Raw genomic sequence first — 17,613 nt, 5'->3', positions numbered from 1 at the left:
TTGGAGACAGTGGGATGGAAACCCCTCCAAAAAAGGTTCTTTTCACCCACCCAAGCACATGGATGCTCTGCTGGCAGGGACATGTAAATAATTTTGTTTTGGCCTTGATTTTCATTTCCTTTCTGTTCATCCCTTTGAAACTCCTGAAACTGTTGTAAAAGTAAAGACATTGAACTAAGGCATGGATGGGGGCATGGGAGGACAATGACATGGGTGGGGACAAGGCGGGACATGGAAATAGCTGGGGACATGGGAGGACACAGACATGGAGAGTGACATGGGGGTGATGCCCTAAGTTTTAGCTTTCATATTTTTCAGATTCTATACTGCCTTGGTGTGTAACTCTGAACTTTGTATTAATTGTTCGTAAGTTCTCTTCACAGGGTAGTTAGACAAAATGACCCTTTTCCAGCCTTAGAATACTAGGACAACTGTTACGGGCTCAGGCCCAAAAAGCATAAACAGAGAGTTGAAGGGAGAAGACAAGGAGGATGGGACTTTGTTGTATTGCACTAAATAGTTTATTTAGTAGTTGTTCTGCACTGGGTAACAGGAATTTTGTACTGCGTATGGTATGTCATGTAGATCATTCCCCCTTCCTCATCACATGGTTTCTCCCCATGCACTCCTTTCTACACACCTGGTGGTCTGCCCCATGGAAACTCCTCCCCTCACCCCTCCCCAATGGCATCCCATTGGCCACGGTCCTCTTTGCCCGCCCCCTTTCCCCTGGGGTATAAAACCCCACTGCAGGTAAAGGTCCGGCCTCTTTTGCCACCTGGGTGGTTGCTGCGGCCAGCAGTGTCCCATCACAAGCCAATAAACAGGATACTCATCCCCATGTGCTGGCAGAGTGCTCCTCATCTTTTATCTTCAGTCCATGCAGGTCCATGTGGGCTTGGGTTTCAGCTAGCCGGATTGGACCCATACAAAGCCCAGAGAACCACGGATTATTGCAGGTGACGCCCACTTGTTCATCTCCCATGACGGCCACGAATTAGCTGGTAATTCCACAAGTGGATTACGTTAGCTTTTGGACTTCCACCTTCCTCTGACTTCTTCGTCGCCTTTTTGTCAACAAGAAGGTTAGAGGGTGGGCCCAAGGCAGGCCGATCCCGGACAAGGACTTCTTTACACTTGTCCCAGCCAGCCAAGTCCCCAAGCGGGATGAGTATTCCCCGCACATCTTAGGGGCACACCCAGGGGGGCCCTCAGAGGTTGGGGGTAGCTCCCGGTGCAGGAAAATCTCCGGTCCTGAAGACGGTTTGCTTTTCCAGTGCGGCAGCACAGGCGGGGTGGCTCCGGCGCTCTGGCAGTGCCTGCGCGCTGTTTTGGGGTAGCGGGGTCCCAGCGGCGTGTTCCCGCGTTAAACCCGGTGCTGCGTGCAGGTTCCAGCGCTGCGGCAGCCCGGGCGGTGGCAGAGTGTCTGCAGCTTGCGTTTTTGCCGAGAGCGGACATGCCTGGGCAGGACCCGGCAGGCGGCGCGGACCCACTCCAGCCGCCCATGCGGCATCCATGTTGTTTGCCATTTTAAAAGCCGCGCAGTCTCTACGCAAGCAGCTTGTCTCTCCCCCGGGGAGAAGGGGCGGGGAAGAGGCTGCCCGGATTTTCCCGGATTGGCTGTGGACTCAGTGCTTTCAGTTTTGTTTGTGCTCACTGTAAAGAAGGTAGATTTACGTGCTGCAGGAAGCAGATATGGGTGCTAAGTTTTCTGCGGCACAGAGGAGTGTTTATACCCCAATTTTAGAAACCCAAATAGTGGAAATGTTACGGTTTCCAAAGCAGTTTTGAAACGGTTTGTTCACTGGATATCTTTTCATTTCCCTCAGTTTACCCAGCAGAATGTCTGGTAAAGACAGAATTCTGTCTCTGCCTGGGATAAAATTGGAGCCATGTTAACAGCTAAAGTGGAACAGGGAGATGGGACGGTGTCTCAATTTTTCCCTGTGTTCCTGGTAATTCAGAAAGAAGTCCTGAGGAGGGATTTGAAAGGACAGCCAGAGCAAATCTCCCCTCCTGCAGCTTCCCCTACCCCTCTCCCCAAACCCTCTGCCCCTGAACTGAGAGAGAGGAGCGAGGCTTTCTGGCAATTTCAGGGTACCTGGCACTGCCACTGCTCCCCTGGCTTCCCACCTCTCTCCCAGTACCCTGGCCCTGGCAGTTGTGCTCAGGCTGACAGAGAACCTTCCCTGCACCCCTCTAACCTAGCTCCTGTTACCCCGAAGTCCTGTTCTAACGCCCCATTCCCAAAATGGCTGCGACCACAAGGTTGGCATTCAGGATACTGCTGACCACATGGCCGGAGCCCAAAATGGCGGCATCCACGTGTTTCAGCCCTCCCCCTACCCTTCTTCTCCCCACAATCCCTTTTGCCCACCTGTCCCCTTCCCACAACCCCTTCCTTCCTTTGGACGCTCCTCCCCTTGCCTTTGTGTCCCCGCCCCCATTACATCATGCTGTGACCCCGCCCCTGGTTCCCATGGTTGCCCCGCCCCCCTGCCTGTTCTCCATGCCCCCTTACCTGGGTCCCAAGAGGGTGGGGCCGAGGGCTGAGGGGGTGGGGCTGAGGGCTGGGGGGTGGGGCCGATGTCTGAGGTGGTGGGGCTGAGGGCTGGGGGGGTGGGTCCCTGCCCGATTCCCACGGGGGTGGGGCAGGGGGAGGGGATGTCCCTCCTCCCAGTTACCAAGGCGCTGGGGTGGGAGGGGCAGAGGCAGGGGGTGTACCCTCTCCCGGTCTCCATGGGGGTGGGGTGAAGGGTGTTTCCCTGCCTGCTTCCCAAGGCAGTGGGGCTGGGGGAGGGGGGGTGGTCCCCCTGCCCCGTCCCATGGGGGTGGGGCTGAAGGGAGAAATCCTGGCGTCCAAAACAGGAAGGAAGAAGTCATCCCCTTGGTAGCCCCTGTTGAATACACAGGTGGTAGGGCTGGTCCTAGATCCTACCAGCCCTCCTCATATCACTAAAAATGTGAGTTATGTAAAAGTCAATTCAAATTTGGGACAAATAGTGAAATTTTTAGGAGTATGATGAGAGCTACATTAACGTCCCTTGAATTTGTTCCTGCTGACACTGTAGACCTTTTCCAGTGCCTGCTTACCCAGTCAGAATTCGATCTATGGGAAAGCTCCTGGAAGAGATCTCTCAGGGATCTCGTGGAAGAACTTAAGCAAATGCCTCAGGGTGCCAAAGATTTAGAGAATAATAACATTACTTATGAACATCTGTGCGGCGAAGGGGAGTGGGCTAAGCCTGAGGACCAAGCTCAGGTGCTGTCAAAATTCTTTCTAGATAAGATTTTTAGATTTTAGATTTTTATCTTTCTAGATAAGGCTTTTAACCAGCTACCAACTGCTGAAGCTAGTGGTAGTTTCCTTGACATTAAACAGTCTCCTTCAGAAAGTTTCTTGCAGTTTGTCGACTGACTCCGTGAACAGGTTGAGAGACAAGTATGGGACTCCAAGATACAGATAGAGATAGTGAAAGAGATGGCACAGAGGAATTCCAATGAAGTCTGCAGCAGGGTGCTCCTGGGACTGCCTCTCAACCCCCCACCTACACTGGCAGAGATGATGGAAGCCTGTGCTAGGAAGGCAGAACTGTTTGCTGCATGGGAGGTATGGTCAAGGCCGACAAACCCAGAGACGGTGGCAGCTGTATCTCCAGGAGTGAGGAGGCAACCGATGTCACCAGAACAACTTCAACATGTCATTTGCTTCATATGCAAAAAAACAGGACACTTTGCCCAGGACTGCCCCCAAAGCCAGCAACAAAAGACACCCTTCACACCAAAAAATGCCGATGCCAGCGTGCACCCACCCCGCGCCACGACATAAGTGCAGCGGGCTTCCCTGAAGGGGAAACCTCCCTCAAAACAGAAAATGGGGAGGAAGGGAAGCGGGGTGCAGGAATACAAAATAACAATTTACAGGATAAAATCTGGTGGCCTCACAAGCGTTTCAAGCTTGTGTCCACCAAAGCTTTTGCTTTCAGGTCTACCCAGTGGACGGTCATTGGAGTGGACCTGCCAGAGGACTTGCAGAGCTTGACAAAAGATCGCACAAGATTGGACAGTGAGTACTTTGTTATTGGGGACACTGCACACACACCCATGGAGATTGAGGTGGCTCCCATGACCATCAAAGGGGACATACCTAACCTCATTCTCCTGGTGCCCTGTCCACAGCCACCCTTCTATTTGGCCAAGGGGCAAATCATCACCCAGGCCATTCCTATTCCACCAGAAATTTCATTAGATGACAAGGCACCAGGTGTATACTGGGCAGAAGTGTTTGTCGAGGACAAACCCATTATGGGTTGCAACCTAATGCGTGGAACAGAACATCTCCATGTGGAAGGGTTGCTTGACCCAGGGGCAGATGTGACAATCATACCTGAAAGGTTGTGGCCATCACATTGGGACTTGCAGCCCATAGCTGGTCAAATCCAAGGTGTAGGAGGATTCACATTGGCAAAGATATCAGAGAGCATTGTGCAAATTGAGGGACCAGACGGAAAATTGGCCAGTGTCCGTCCATTTGTTACTAATTACAAAGCTCCCTTGTGGGGTAGAGACACCATGTCCCACTGGGGGGTGAAATTGGTCATCCCTAAGACACCCCAGGATTTTTTTAAGCGGTCACTGTTGAGCTTCTTGTCCACAAGTTAACATGGCTGAAAAATGACCCAGTCTGGGTAAAACAGTGGCCACTCAGTGATGAAAAGATAGAGGCGCTCGAGGAGCTTGTGGCAGAACAATTGGCTAAAGGATTCATTGAAGTGACATCTAGCTGCTGGAATTCCCCGGTCTTTGTAATAAAAAAGCCAGGGAAGGATAAGTGGCGGCTTCTCCATGATTTAAGAGAAATAAACAAGAGAATTGTGGACATGGGTCTCTCCAGCCAGGGATGCCCTCCCCAGTGATGCTCCCCCAAAATTGGCAATTGGCTGTCCTAGACATCAAGGACTGTTTCTTCCATATTCCCCTACACCCGGAGGATGCACCACGGTTTGCCTTCTCGGTTCCCACCACCAACCGAAAAGCCCCAGTGAAGTGCTACCACTGGAAAGTATTGCCTCAGGGGATGAAATGCAGTCCATCCATCTGCCAGGGGTACGTGGCTTCATTGCTGTCCCCAGTGCACGCCCAGAAAAAAGAGGCAATCATCCTACACTACATGGATGATGTGCTTGTGTGTGCCCCCAATGACACAATACTCCAAGACGCACTTGACCTAGTGGTTAAAGTTTTAACCTCTGCTGGATTCCAGCTGCAGGAAAACAAGGTTCAGAGGATGCCACCTTGGAATTACCTGGGCTTGCAAATCACTACACAGACCATTGTTCCACAGAAATTGGAAATTAAGACTGATCCCAAAACCCTAGCAGATCTCCATTCCTTGTGTCTTTGAACTGGGTCAGGCCTTGGCTGGGTCCCACCAACAAGGACCTAGCTCCCCTTCTCAATTTACTGAAGGGAGAGAGAGAGCTAGCCTCTCCCAGGGAACTGACCCCAGAGGCAAAAACTGCCCTCCAAAAAGTGCAGAAGGCTTTGGCTGAGAGGCAGGCTCATCGTTATACGCCCGAGTTGCCTTGCGAATTCATTGTTTTGGGGAAGTTACCACATATACACAGGTTGATATTCCAGTGGTTTGAAGTACAAAAGGATCCACTTCTAATCATAGAGTGGGTTTTCCTCTCCCATCAGCGATCCAAAACCATCACACAGCCACAGGAGCTGATAGTTCAGCTGATCTGGAAGGCCAGGTTAAGATTGTGTGAGCTGGCCGGTTGTGACTTTGAATGTATTCACCTTCCAGTCCACCTTGCTAAGGAGGTAAAGAGCTCTCCTGAGAGGCTGACCAAAAAGAGTTTCAACGACACAGCCCCTCTGGTGATTCCCCCTGCAGACCCCGCCTTTGGAGCACCCAGACCCGGAGCTGTGCCGATCCCCTCGGGTGATTCCCCCTGCAGACCCCGCCTTTGGAGCACCCAGACCCATAGCTGTGCCGATCCCCTCGGGTGATTCCCCCTGCAGACCCCACCTTTGGAGCACCCAGACCCGTAGCTGTGCCGATCCCCTCGGGTGATTCCCCCTGCAGACCCCGCCTTTGGAGCACCCAGACCCGGAGCTGTGCCGATCCCCTCGGGCGATCCCGGCTGCAGACCCCACCTTTGGAGCACCCAGACCCGGAGCTGTGCCGAGTCCCCCGTCCTGCCCTGAGCTCCGTTCCCTTGGTAACCACAGCTCCAGCTGCTCAGGGGAACTCTCTAAAGGAATCACCTTATCGAAACACTAAAAGTTCAGTTAAAAGAAAGCCCTCTCCTGATTCATCCTAAAAATATGGGAGAAAGGCTATAGAAGATAAAAATCCAAAAAGAATGGGATAAAGGGATTAATCTATTTCCATTAAGAGAGGTTCTCATAGGAAGGGACAGACCAGAGTTTGTAAATGCTCCTTTGACTTCGAATGAGGTCTGAAATTTTAAGAAATAAATAAAAGGGATTTTTAGAGGATTCCATAGGCATAGCTGAACAATTAGACCAATTTTTAGGTCCAAACATTTATACTTGAGAAGAAATGCAGTCTGTAATGAAAATAATATTTTTCTCAAGAAGAAAGGTAATTAATCAGAGCAACTGAAATAAAAGCTTAGGAAAAAGATAATCCACGGGGACCCCCAGAGAAGACAAAATGTCAACTCTACCTCCTAAATAAAGTTAAAATATTGAGGAGGGGTGTAAACACATGAATAATTATTGTAATTACATAACCAAGGGAATAAATGAGACAGCATATCAAAGGCGAAATGCAAAAACAAAAGGTTTTTGAGGGACAGCTTTTAGAGGAGAAAGAAAAAACTCCAACTAAATAGATAAACAAACTTAAGAGAAATAGGAAAATGGTCCTAAGTAAGCCGAAGATCTGAAAATCTTTAAAGAGATGGGCACAGAGGAGGAATAGGGAGGTCATAAGCTCTAATTTTATTTTTTTTTTGAGGGACAAATACCATCTGGAGCCTGTGATAACTTTAAAAGTGGGTCCCCAAGAAGAAGTAGAATTTGTAATAGACACAGGGGCAGAGAGAACCTGCCTGTTATATGTTCCAAAAAGTTACAGTGTGAGCAAACATATAGTGAAAGTAACAAAAGCAAAAAGAGAAAGTTTTACATTTCTGGTCATTAAAGATGTGGTAATTGAGAGAAGAAACTAGAATTTGGATGGGAGATGTCTTATTGGTCCCAGGGGCAGGTAGCAATTTATTGGGAAGAGTCTTACAAGTTCAATTAAGAATAGGAGTTATATCAGAAAATGGGAAAATGACAGCTAGAGTTTTAAAATTAGGCCAAGAAGATGAAGGAAAAAAAATCAACAAAGAAGTTTGGGCTAGAGAAGGAGATAGGAGAGGATTAAATATCAACCCCATAAGGGTTACAATTGAGAGAGAAGATTGTCCCATACGTGTACGTCAGTATCCTGTATCTTTAGAGGGACAGGAAGGTTTGAAGCCAGTAATAGAAGGACTAATAAAGGATGGGGCATTAGAACCTTGTATGTCTCCTCATAATATCCCTACTCCCCCAGTAAAGTCTGATGGGAGTTATAGACTAGTACAAGATTTAAGGGAGGTTAATAAAAGAGCTCAGACTCACTACCCAGTGGTAAAATATCTTAGACACTTAATAAATAAAAGTAGCTGGAAACCCAACCATGAGAAAATTGCAAGAATTTATTCCTTCTCCCTCCCTCTTCAAAGAAGGAGATCAGAAAATTACCTAGATTATTGAAATATTATAGATTATAGATTGAGGGATACACACAGGTAGCAAAATTTGTGTATGAAAAAAATTGACAGAAGGAAATGATATAAAACAGACCAAAGAAGATATTGTTAAATTAAAAGAGTTAAGTTAAAACTAGCCTAAGTACTAGCTTTAAGCTTACCCTTGTTTGAAAATCCTTTATCATTTATACATAAATACAGAAAATGGAGTAGCTAATAAAATTTTAATTCAGGAGTGAAGAAGAGTAAAAAATATCTAGTAGCTTATATATCAAAAGATGCTAGGCCCAGTAAGCCACAGCTAGCCAGTATGTATTTAAGTTATAATAGCTACTGGAATCCTAGTAAAAGAAATTTCTAAGCTTACTTTTAGAAGTAAATTAGTTAAGTTCACCTCGTACCGTCTGAGGTGTGTTGAATCAAAAAAAAAAAAAAAAAAGGCAAGAAGGAAAGAAAGAGAGAAGTTAAAGTAGAGAGGTGGTTAGCAAACTCTGAGATGTTAGAATGTGAAGGGATGACATCTTGGTGCTAGAAGAGAGCAGGAGTGTGAATGGGGGTTTTTTGCATGAAAGGCAAGGAAGTGTCTCAACACATGGTTGTTTAGGGGGTTATTCAATGCCGAACTGGGGTCCAGAAAGGGTTTAGCAGGACGGACCCTCCTTGAAGAGAAAAGAGGGTAAGTTGACTAGAGAAAGAAAAAGAACGTCAGGAGCACCTGGAGACGCCAAGTTTGGGGTTGTCAAGGCTGGGAGGTGTCTGACCGCTCCCTACGAGCGGCGGGGTCTCGGGGGCTGTGGCAGGCACCGATCCATGGAGGTGACCCGGCGGCGGTGCTGGCAGCAGGGGACACACGGGTTTGCCGGGCAGGAGCGCGCTGGCTCCGTGGCGGAACTGCCGGGGGGGCTCCCAGACTGCCGGGGTCCCGAGTCCAGGATGGCAGCGTCGGCCCCGGTAAGGGGACTAGAGAGAGAGAAGGAAAGAGAAAGAGAGAGAAGAAGAGAGAGAGAGGGGGAAAAAGAGACCCAAGGCAGCCCCCAGGGTCCCCATGCCCGTGGCTGCTCCCCCCTGCTCCGGCCCTGCAGCGAAGTGGCAGCACCGGGGGAAGGGCAAAGAACAGCATTGACAGCAAGGCCTGAAAAGATGGGGAGGGGGCTAGCACTAAAAGATAAAATCAAAGCAGAGATTGATGACTCTCCAAACCTCACAAAGTAGGTTGTTTTTCTTAAGTAAGAAGGTTTTTTTTAGTTTTTTTCTTTTGTGTGTTTTGTTTGCTGTTAAAAATAAGTTGTTTTGTTTTTTTCTGAAGAATGGGTTTGTAAGGCTAAAACAATTAAATGCTGCCCAAAAAGTAAAAAGCAATAGATGTGATACATCTCGTGTTGAAATTGGTCAGGCTTTTCTTATTTAACTAACTGTAACTCAAAGAAAGAAGAATTTGCCTCTGCAGCTATTAGCACAGCTGGATAGAAGAAGAAGAGGCTGCTGTGGAGAAAGCTTTTAGCTAAACCCAGAAAGTTTAGAAGAAAAGCGAATGGTAGAAGTTAATGCAGTATTGTCTTTCTTTTATTTCTATGCTATTAGGAAGTTCTTTCCAGGTACTACTGAAGCAACAATCAGAATCATGGAAAGAGGGTGAATTCATGCCAACAGAATCAAAGGACTTGTGAAGAAACCTGAAGAATAGACTATCACACTTAAACCGGGTGATACCGAACTGACTTTCCAATGGGGACTGAATGGTAATAGTTTAGAAAAACCCAAACGATCCAAGAAATGTACAAAGAATAACACTGAAGTAAGAAGTAAGACAATGCTTATATCATTGGTTTCAAGCAGTACCTGAATAAAACATCTCCTTTGGGGAGGAATACTTCAGATAAAAAGATCAAGACTGTTTTTGTATTCTGACCTTCCCTGTGAATTGTACAGGGGGGAAGGGGAATTACTATTTCCATTAGTAAACTTTATTTGATTCATTCCAATACTGGACATGCTAGCTGGGTTATGAGTAAATGCTTGAATTGTGGGAATAATTAGTATTGTGGTTCACAAAATTTATGCTCTTAGTGCAAAAAGTGTTAAAGTAATAACTTTGTTTTGTGGATGGGAATTATTAGTGCCTGTTGAATGAGAGATACCTGAGGAACGGTAAGAGACCACAGTTAAAGGGTGTCCAAAACAATTTGCCTAGAAACTAGTTAAGAGAAAGTGACAAGGAAATAGAGGGCAAGACCAGATTGGCCTCTGTATTTTGCCACTGAGAAGATCAAATACACCTGCTGTGGGTTGCAACCTCACAGGCATGGGAGGTGGGAGCCATAATGGAGCTCTGTTATTCCTGTTTCTGGCACTCATTTATTGTCCTTTCCCTTTCGAGATACCAGCAAGATGTGTCACAAATGCTACAGAAAGCATCACATGGAAAGAAACCAAAGTTCCTCTTTTATTACACACACCTATGTCAACAGCCACTGTTATAACCCATCCAAATTAAGAACCTGTAGGCAAAAAGGAGAAAATTATTAGATTACAAGAAACTTAGGAAAAAGTGGTAATAGATTTGGAATTGAATGTCCAAAAGGAGAGAGATGGATTTGTTTTACATTTAATCTTGAAGAGACAGTTCAAGATTTTGTAAAAAAACAAATAGTAAATATAAAGGTAAAACCAGCACAGCACTTTAACTCTGTATTGACCCCAAATTATATATTGAGTCGTATTACAAGACTCCAAGCAGTTATAGAAATGATAGCAAATAAAGCCACCCAGGCATTAGAGTTAATATCAAGTCAGCTAAGCCAAACGAAACCTGTAGTGTATCAGAATAGGCTGGCTTTAGACTATTTATTGGCAAAAGAAGGGGGTGTTTGTGGAAAGTTTAATATATCAGATTGTTGAAGATTGATGACCACAGAAAAGTCATTCTAGCAAAAGCAAAAGAAATCAAAGAGAAAAAAAAAAAATATATGCATATAATAACCCAGGTACTGGTCCAAAATAATTAGAAAACAATGCTAAAACCTAGCTGGTGGGGTAATGCATTAGAAGAAATTAAGATCTTTCATTTTATGTGTTACAACTGTTTTTATATCTCTTCCTTGTGTAATCCCCTCTTTTATTTTGCCAGCATAGTCCAGAAGATGCAAGTAGATAAGAAATATTGCTCAAGCCAAATGATTTACAAAGAATAAGAGTGGGGATTGTGAAAAATGCATGTATTTTATGATTGGCTTTTCGCAAATATTAAAATAATTATTTCATGTGTTGTGTTAGAAAGTAATGCAGTATTAATTCTCTTAAGTACTGTGTTAAATATAGTTTTAGGTTATAAAAATTGTTAAAATAGAAACGATGCTACGTAGGATACTTTTTTAAAAAGAAAGGACTCGCAGTGAGATAGCAGCCCCAGGACACCTAAATCTTTCAGAGAAAAAGAATTTATTGCCCTCTTACCAGAAGAAACGAACTTCTTCCCGCCTCGAAGGCGCTGTTAGGATTTGGAGGAAGAAGTTGCCGATGACCAGACAGAATCCTGTATTTAAACGGAATTTATGCATCATGTATGAAGTGGATGAATATGCAACAGGCTATTGTTTTTAAGGGTTAATCCTTTGTTTACGGGTGTCCTTTTTCGGGCTCGTGCTGCCCAGAAAGAGGTACCCAGACGTCCGTAACTCTTTGTGTTTATTGTCTAATATTCTCCTAATTCAATTTGTCCAAATTATTATTACTCTAATTTTATTACTACTTTTATAACCATTTTGTTACCATTAAACTTTTAAAATTTTGAAAACAAGTGATTGGCGGTTTTAACTTCCCCCTTTGTCCCCCGTCCTGACCCTGATCCCGGTGCCACATGAGCGCTGATCCCGTTCAGAGCCTTTGCCCGGGGTGGAGGCGGTGACACCATGGCCACCCCCCAGCCCACACTGTCACCGGCTGCCCTTAGGGCATCGGCCTGGCCGTGGCCGTGCAGCTCACCAGGGACCCCCAGAAGCGACACCTGGGTGAGAGGGGTGTCCCCAAATGTCCGCAGGGCAGGGAGGGTGAGGGGGGACACACAGGGCGGGGAGGGGTGGATGTGGCGGATCTGTCGCGGGGCGCTGAGTCCCGGCTGGATGATAACAGGGCCGGGACAGAGCCCCCGTTGGAGCTCCGCAGAATCCCAGCTGCCAGGGGAGGTTCGGCGCAGAAACAAAAAGGCAGCAGCACGGGCCCTGGGGTGGAACCGGGGGAACTCTATTCGATGGTAAAACTCCCTGAGTCTGTAGCAGGCTCCATGGAATTGGCCAGGGCCCCAGGGAGGGCTGAGGCTTAAGGATAGGAATTGCTGAGTCACGGTGAGATAGCAAAATCGGCTCCTGTCTTCCACCTCTCGGACCCTAGCTTATCTCTGTAACCCCATAGGTCACTTTCCCCCAACCCCTACTATTGGACAAATTTGGATCCCTTTGTACCCTATAAAAAGGGGCTGGTTTAGCCCATTTGGCAGAAGAAGAGCCGTCGCTGGAACCCTTCACAGACCACCCACTAAAAGCACCGCTGTGGAACGCCAGGACCTTTCTTCTCCTCTCTCGTCTGCTTCCCCCAATAGCCTGCCAGGCACCTTAGCAAGCAAAGAGCTGGAATTCTAAGAGAGCTGATAACCACTAAAGAGCTGATATCCACTAAGCTTGCTTAAGGTAGCCATGGCTACGAGCAGCCTGGGTGTTTGGACTCTCTGTCCCCAGGAGGGACTGAGCTATCCGGCCCGTGCTGCTTTGCTCGGGGGCAAAACCTGCCCTGCGGGCTGAGGGGCAATACGAGTCCAGGATCCCAGGACCCTGAAGAGAGGGCAGACAATAGCTTATAAACAGGGGGGTCTTGGGGAGGATAAAATCTCTGGCTAATTGGGGGAACTGGGGGTGGAACACAAGGCAGGGAATACAACGAAGGATTTCAAGGGAGGAGAACAGCTTGAGTAAACTAATGGGGTTTCGAAGGATAAAAACTGACAGGGAAGTTTCTAAAGGGGAGGGCAGGTTCGGGGAGGGATTGACATTTAATGGAAGGAGGAGTAAGGAAGGTTCTGGGGCAAAGGTAGGGGCAGGAGGGGTTAACAGCTGAGAAGGGGGGGACGTTTGAAACTTGGCAGGGAGTAGCTGGGTAACAAACAGAACTAAACTGAATAACGGGGAGGACAGTAAAGAGGGCTTGCAAAACCACAAATTACACAGAGAACCTGCCAAATTAAGAAAACACACTACAACAGATGGACATCCTGGGGGTGTCCTCAACTCCTTAAGGGACACATCAGGATTGTCCCCAGCAGGGGATTGCGGGATCCCTGATGGATTTTTGAGATCCCTGATGAATTTTGGGGGTTTTTGGGATCCATGATGAATTTCTGGGGTCGCAGTACCGGCCAGCATGCAGAACCTGTCATGATGGATTTGGGGCTGGGGCTCTCTAATGGAGTTTTTGGGATCCCTGGTGAATTTTTGGGAACCCTGATGAATTTTTGGGGTCACTGACTGATGTTTGGGGTTGCAGTCCTGGCCACCATGAGGGACCTGCTGCAGCATGGGCCACTGGAGGCAGCAGCCAGGGCCACCCTTGGGGACAGCCTGTGGATCCTGTGGCTCAATGTCACCAGCAATAGTTCCGTGGCCGAGAGCCTGGGGGGACTTCCAGGGGGATGCGTGGACATCATGGGTCAGGAATTTTGGGGGGTTCTGGGGTGGTTTGAAGTGGGACCCATAGCACGGGGAATGGACCCAAAATGGAGGGGGAAGGACTCAAAATCAAAGGGTGTCATGGGATGTCGTGGGGTGTCACAGGTGTCGTGGCATGACTCCACCTGTGCCAGGGTGGGCGCAGACAGTCAGTGCCAGGAACAGCCATGGGAACATCCTGAGGGAGACAGGGACACCCTGCAGGACACAAAGAGACCCTGCAGGACATGACCCCAAGACCTCGGGGACTTCAGCCCACCAGGGGTGGGGGCAGGGACATAGGGAGAGGGACAGGGAAACACAGAAGGGGACAGGGACACATGGGACAGGACAGGGACACACAGAGGGGTGACAGGGAGCCATGGTGGGGGATAGGGACCTACAGAGGGGAGGGACACGATGCAACCATGACACACATCAAGGGACAATGTTGCCACACCTGTGTGGATGCTGCCACCAGGACGCCTCTGGTAACACCCAGTGCAGGGCAACATGACCCGCCAGGTGACACTGACCTTTTCCCCTGTCCCCAGCCTGTCCCCAGCCTGTCCCCAGGGGCAGTTGAGGTCCCGTAAGTGTGATGGCCCTGGGACACCCTGGTGGCTGTCACTTGCTTCCAGGCCACTTGTCACCAGCTGAACAATGTCCCCACCCATCTGCCCTGATAGGTGGTGACATTCAGCTGGGACACCGCGGTGGTGACAGCGGGGATGTGGTGGAAGGAACTGCATCAGGCAGCGCTTTGCCATGGCAAGATGAAGGCGCTGGTGGCACTGTAGTGGTGGCATTGACGCTGTCCCAGTTCATGTCCCCATGCATGTTTCCCATGTTCCCATCCATGTCTGTGTTCCGCCATGTCCCACATGGTCCTGTCTATGTCCATGTCCCCCCATGGCCCTACACATGTCATTGTCCCCCACATGTCCCCATGCATGCCTTAGTCCAATGCCTTTATTTCTACCCCAGTTTCAGGGCTTTGAAAGGAATGAACAGAAACCTTTTTGTTTCAAGGCAGAAAAAAAAAAGATTTATGTATCCATCCTGGCAGAGCATCCACGTGCTTGGGTGGGTGGGAAGAACCTTTTTTGGAGGAGTTTCCACCCAACTGTCTCAAAAATTGGAAAATTGAGGGTTTTGCCCTAGTCCGTCCCCATTTGGCTGTGGAAGATGTCTGTGGGTCAGAGAGAATTAAAACGATGGATTTACGTTGGAGAAGACCTCCAAGACTATCCAGTGTTGTTAAGACCACCAGAAGATGCAAAAAGTGATTTTTTCTGGGGTCAGGAGTGGACAAACCAGCTCTACAAAATGGATTTTGGATGTTATTCTGTTATTTGGATGTGTGCAGGTGCCCAGAGGGAGACAGGAGGATGTGGAGCCCCCCAGCCAGGTGTCTTCCCAACATGGATCACCGGCACCACGGATCACCGGGGATCACTGGGGATCATCCAGGGTGGATCTCCCATGGGGGATGGAGCTGGAGCAGCACACGAAGCTCTTCCTGCACTCGGGAGGGCTCACAGGGCTGCCCTTAGTGGTGGCTCCGTTGATGGTGGGTCAAGGCTGAGCTGTGCCGGAATCTCTTCCCACACTCGGGACACTCATAGGGCGTCTCCCCGGTGTGGATGCGCCGGTGGCTGGTGAGGTGGGTGTTGCGCCTGAAGCCCTTCCCGCAGTCGGGGCAGCGGAAGGGCCTCTCATCTGTGTGAATGCGCTGGTGCAGCAGGAGATGGGAGCTGGTGTGAAACCTCTGCCTGCATTGATCACACTCATAGGGCCTCTCTCCCGTGTGGGTGCGCCGGTGCTTGACGAGGGTGGAGTTGTCCTTGAAGCCCTTCCTGCAGTCAGGGCAGCGGAAGGGCCTCTCCTCCGAGTGAATGCGCTGGTGCTGGAGGAGATGAGAACTGGTCTGAAACCTCTTCCTGCATTTATCACACTCGTAGGGCTTCTCCCCAGTGTGGATCCTCTGGTGGACAGTCAGGTGGGAGCTCCTCCTGAAGCTCTTCTCACACTCAGGACACTCATATGGCCGCACCTCTGTGTGGATTCTCCAATGGATGACGAGGTAGCATCTCTTACTAAAGTTCTTCCCACATTCTGAGCACTTGTGGGGCTTCTCCCCATCCTGAAGCTGCTCATCAACCCCCAGCTCCAAACTCCGGCCACCTCCCAGGCCCAGGGTGGGTCTTTCCTCCTCAGATCCCCGTGATCTGCGTTTGCAGCCCCTCCTTGTGAGGGATCTCCAAGGCTTTTCCTCCCTGTTAGATTCTTGCACTGTGGAGCCACACAAAACGGCCTCTTCCACGAGGTTCTGCTGTGGGGATTTGTCCTCCCTGCTCTCCATGCTCAGCTCCTGGTCTGGGGGAGGAAGGACAAGGAGAGGATGGGATTTGCCTCTGTGCCACAGGGCAGGGCAAGGAGATCCCCCCAGTGCGTCCCCAGCAGGACAGCTTTGGCAGCAGGGTTGTCCTGCAGCCGGGGGCCGTGCTGGGCTGGGAGATGGAGCAGGAGAGAGGGGGAAAGGGGCACTGACTTCCTCCTCACCTGCCTGGGGCTCCCCGGCCATCTTCCTCTTCCTCACGGCCTCCTCCTTTTCCATCGGGCCAAGGTTGGGGAATGGGAAATCCTGGTTTGGGGGAAAACAAGAGCTGAACGCGTTGGGAATGATGGTCCCGCTGCCCAAGTGCAGCTGGAGAAGTCAGCGCCCCTTTCAGCCTCGGGGGGCCCGGAGCCCGCTCATGCCCAGCCTCCCCCACCCCTCCAGGCAGCCGGTTTGTCCCACGGCTCCGGGATCGCCCCTCTGCGCTCTCCCCGCTCCGGGGCTCCCGCGTTTCCCCCCGGCTCTCCCGGGTATCCCCAAATCCGTGATCGCCCCTGTACACGCTGGTACCGGGCGAACGTGAGAACCCCCCCAATGTTCCCTCCAGGGGAAATTTTCGGTTCGGATTTGGGGTACTGCAAGAGGCAAACATCCCCTGACCCACGAAAAACCCTCCCGGAGACCCTCCCGATGGATCCGGGGCGAGCTCCCCCATCCCGCTCACCCGCGGCTCCTGGAGGGGGCGATGCAGCAGGAGCCGGGGGAGCTTCGGCCTGAGCGGCGGGAAAAGGCGGCGGGGAAACCAACGTGGTTCTGCTGCTCCTCTTCCTTCCGCTCCTCCTCTTCCTCCTCTGTCCCTCTTCCACCCGCTTTTCTGTCGTTCCCAGCCCGGCCCGGGCAGTGCCGAGCCCCAGAAGCAGCCGCGCTCTGCCCCGGGCGCGTTCCGAAACAACCGCGCCACGCGCGGCACTGGGAGTGATCCGGGGAGCACCGGGTACGGATCCTGAGATCAGCGGGAAGGAACTGGGAGCGCTCTCCCTGCCAGTCCCGCTCTTACTGGGAGCACTGGGAGGGAACTGGGAGCAAACAGCGCCCGGAGGCGGCTGCAGCCCGCGGTGGGCGGGCCTAAATAGAAGGGCGTGGTTATGCAAATACAGGAGCGATCGCGCACTGGGATTGGTCGGCGGGAGCAGCGCGGGCTTTCCTCGGTCAAGTGAGGGCCGGGGGCCGGAGCGATGGCGGCGGCATCCGGTGAGAGGGGACCGGGAACGGGGACAGGGAATGGGGAGGGGGACCGAGAATGGGGCCAAGAATGGGACCGGGGAAGAGGAAAGGGTCTTGGGACAGAGACTGGGAATGGGGACCGGGAATAGCACCAAGAATGCGGACAGGGACCAGAAATGGCACCGGGAATGGGGACAGGGGCCGAGAATGGGGGCCGGGAATCGGACCGGGGAAGGGGATAGGGACCAGGAAGGGGACCAGAGATGAGGACAGGGTCCGCAAATGGAGACAAGGACCAGGGAAGAGAATATGGGAATGGCACGTGGAACATGGAAACAGCAACCGCAGAGAGAATATGGGCTGGGGATTCGTGCTCCAAAGTGTCCAAGTGAAACCCAGCAGGGGCTGTGAGCTCTGCAGCTGGGCCTCCCCTGGGCTGCTGCGGCCCAGGGCCCAAAGGCGGGAGCTGCAGCCTCGCTCCTGGCTCAAGAACAGGAGCCTCCTGCAGGCCCATGGCCCCTGCATGGCCCCAGCATGAGGGAGGGCTCTGAGGCACAGCGGCTGCTGGCCGGAGGGG

General features: G+C 50.4%; 1 protein-coding gene across 1 annotated transcript in view; it reads right to left on the bottom strand.

Moving 5' to 3' along the window:
* The window catches only part of LOC129133504 (uncharacterized), a 148,063-nt gene extending 131,198 nt beyond the window's left edge, over nt 1-16,865 (bottom strand). The window contains exons 1-3 of the mRNA XM_077192283.1: nt 16,537-16,865; nt 16,037-16,118; nt 15,067-15,850 (exon numbers count right to left, since the gene is read on the bottom strand). Coding sequence (XP_077048398.1) covers nt 15,067-15,850; nt 16,037-16,091 — 839 coding nt within the window. The 5' untranslated portion in view covers nt 16,092-16,118; nt 16,537-16,865. The remainder of the gene's footprint in view (nt 1-15,066; nt 15,851-16,036; nt 16,119-16,536) is intronic.
* Between the last annotated feature and the right edge of the window lie 748 nt (nt 16,866-17,613).

Source organism: Agelaius phoeniceus, chromosome 32 (assembly GCF_051311805.1).
Source record: "Agelaius phoeniceus isolate bAgePho1 chromosome 32, bAgePho1.hap1, whole genome shotgun sequence".
Classification (NCBI taxonomy): domain Eukaryota; kingdom Metazoa; phylum Chordata; class Aves; order Passeriformes; family Icteridae; genus Agelaius; species Agelaius phoeniceus.
Note: the sequence above shows the minus strand (reverse complement) of the source record. Positions and strands in the feature narration are given on the sequence as shown.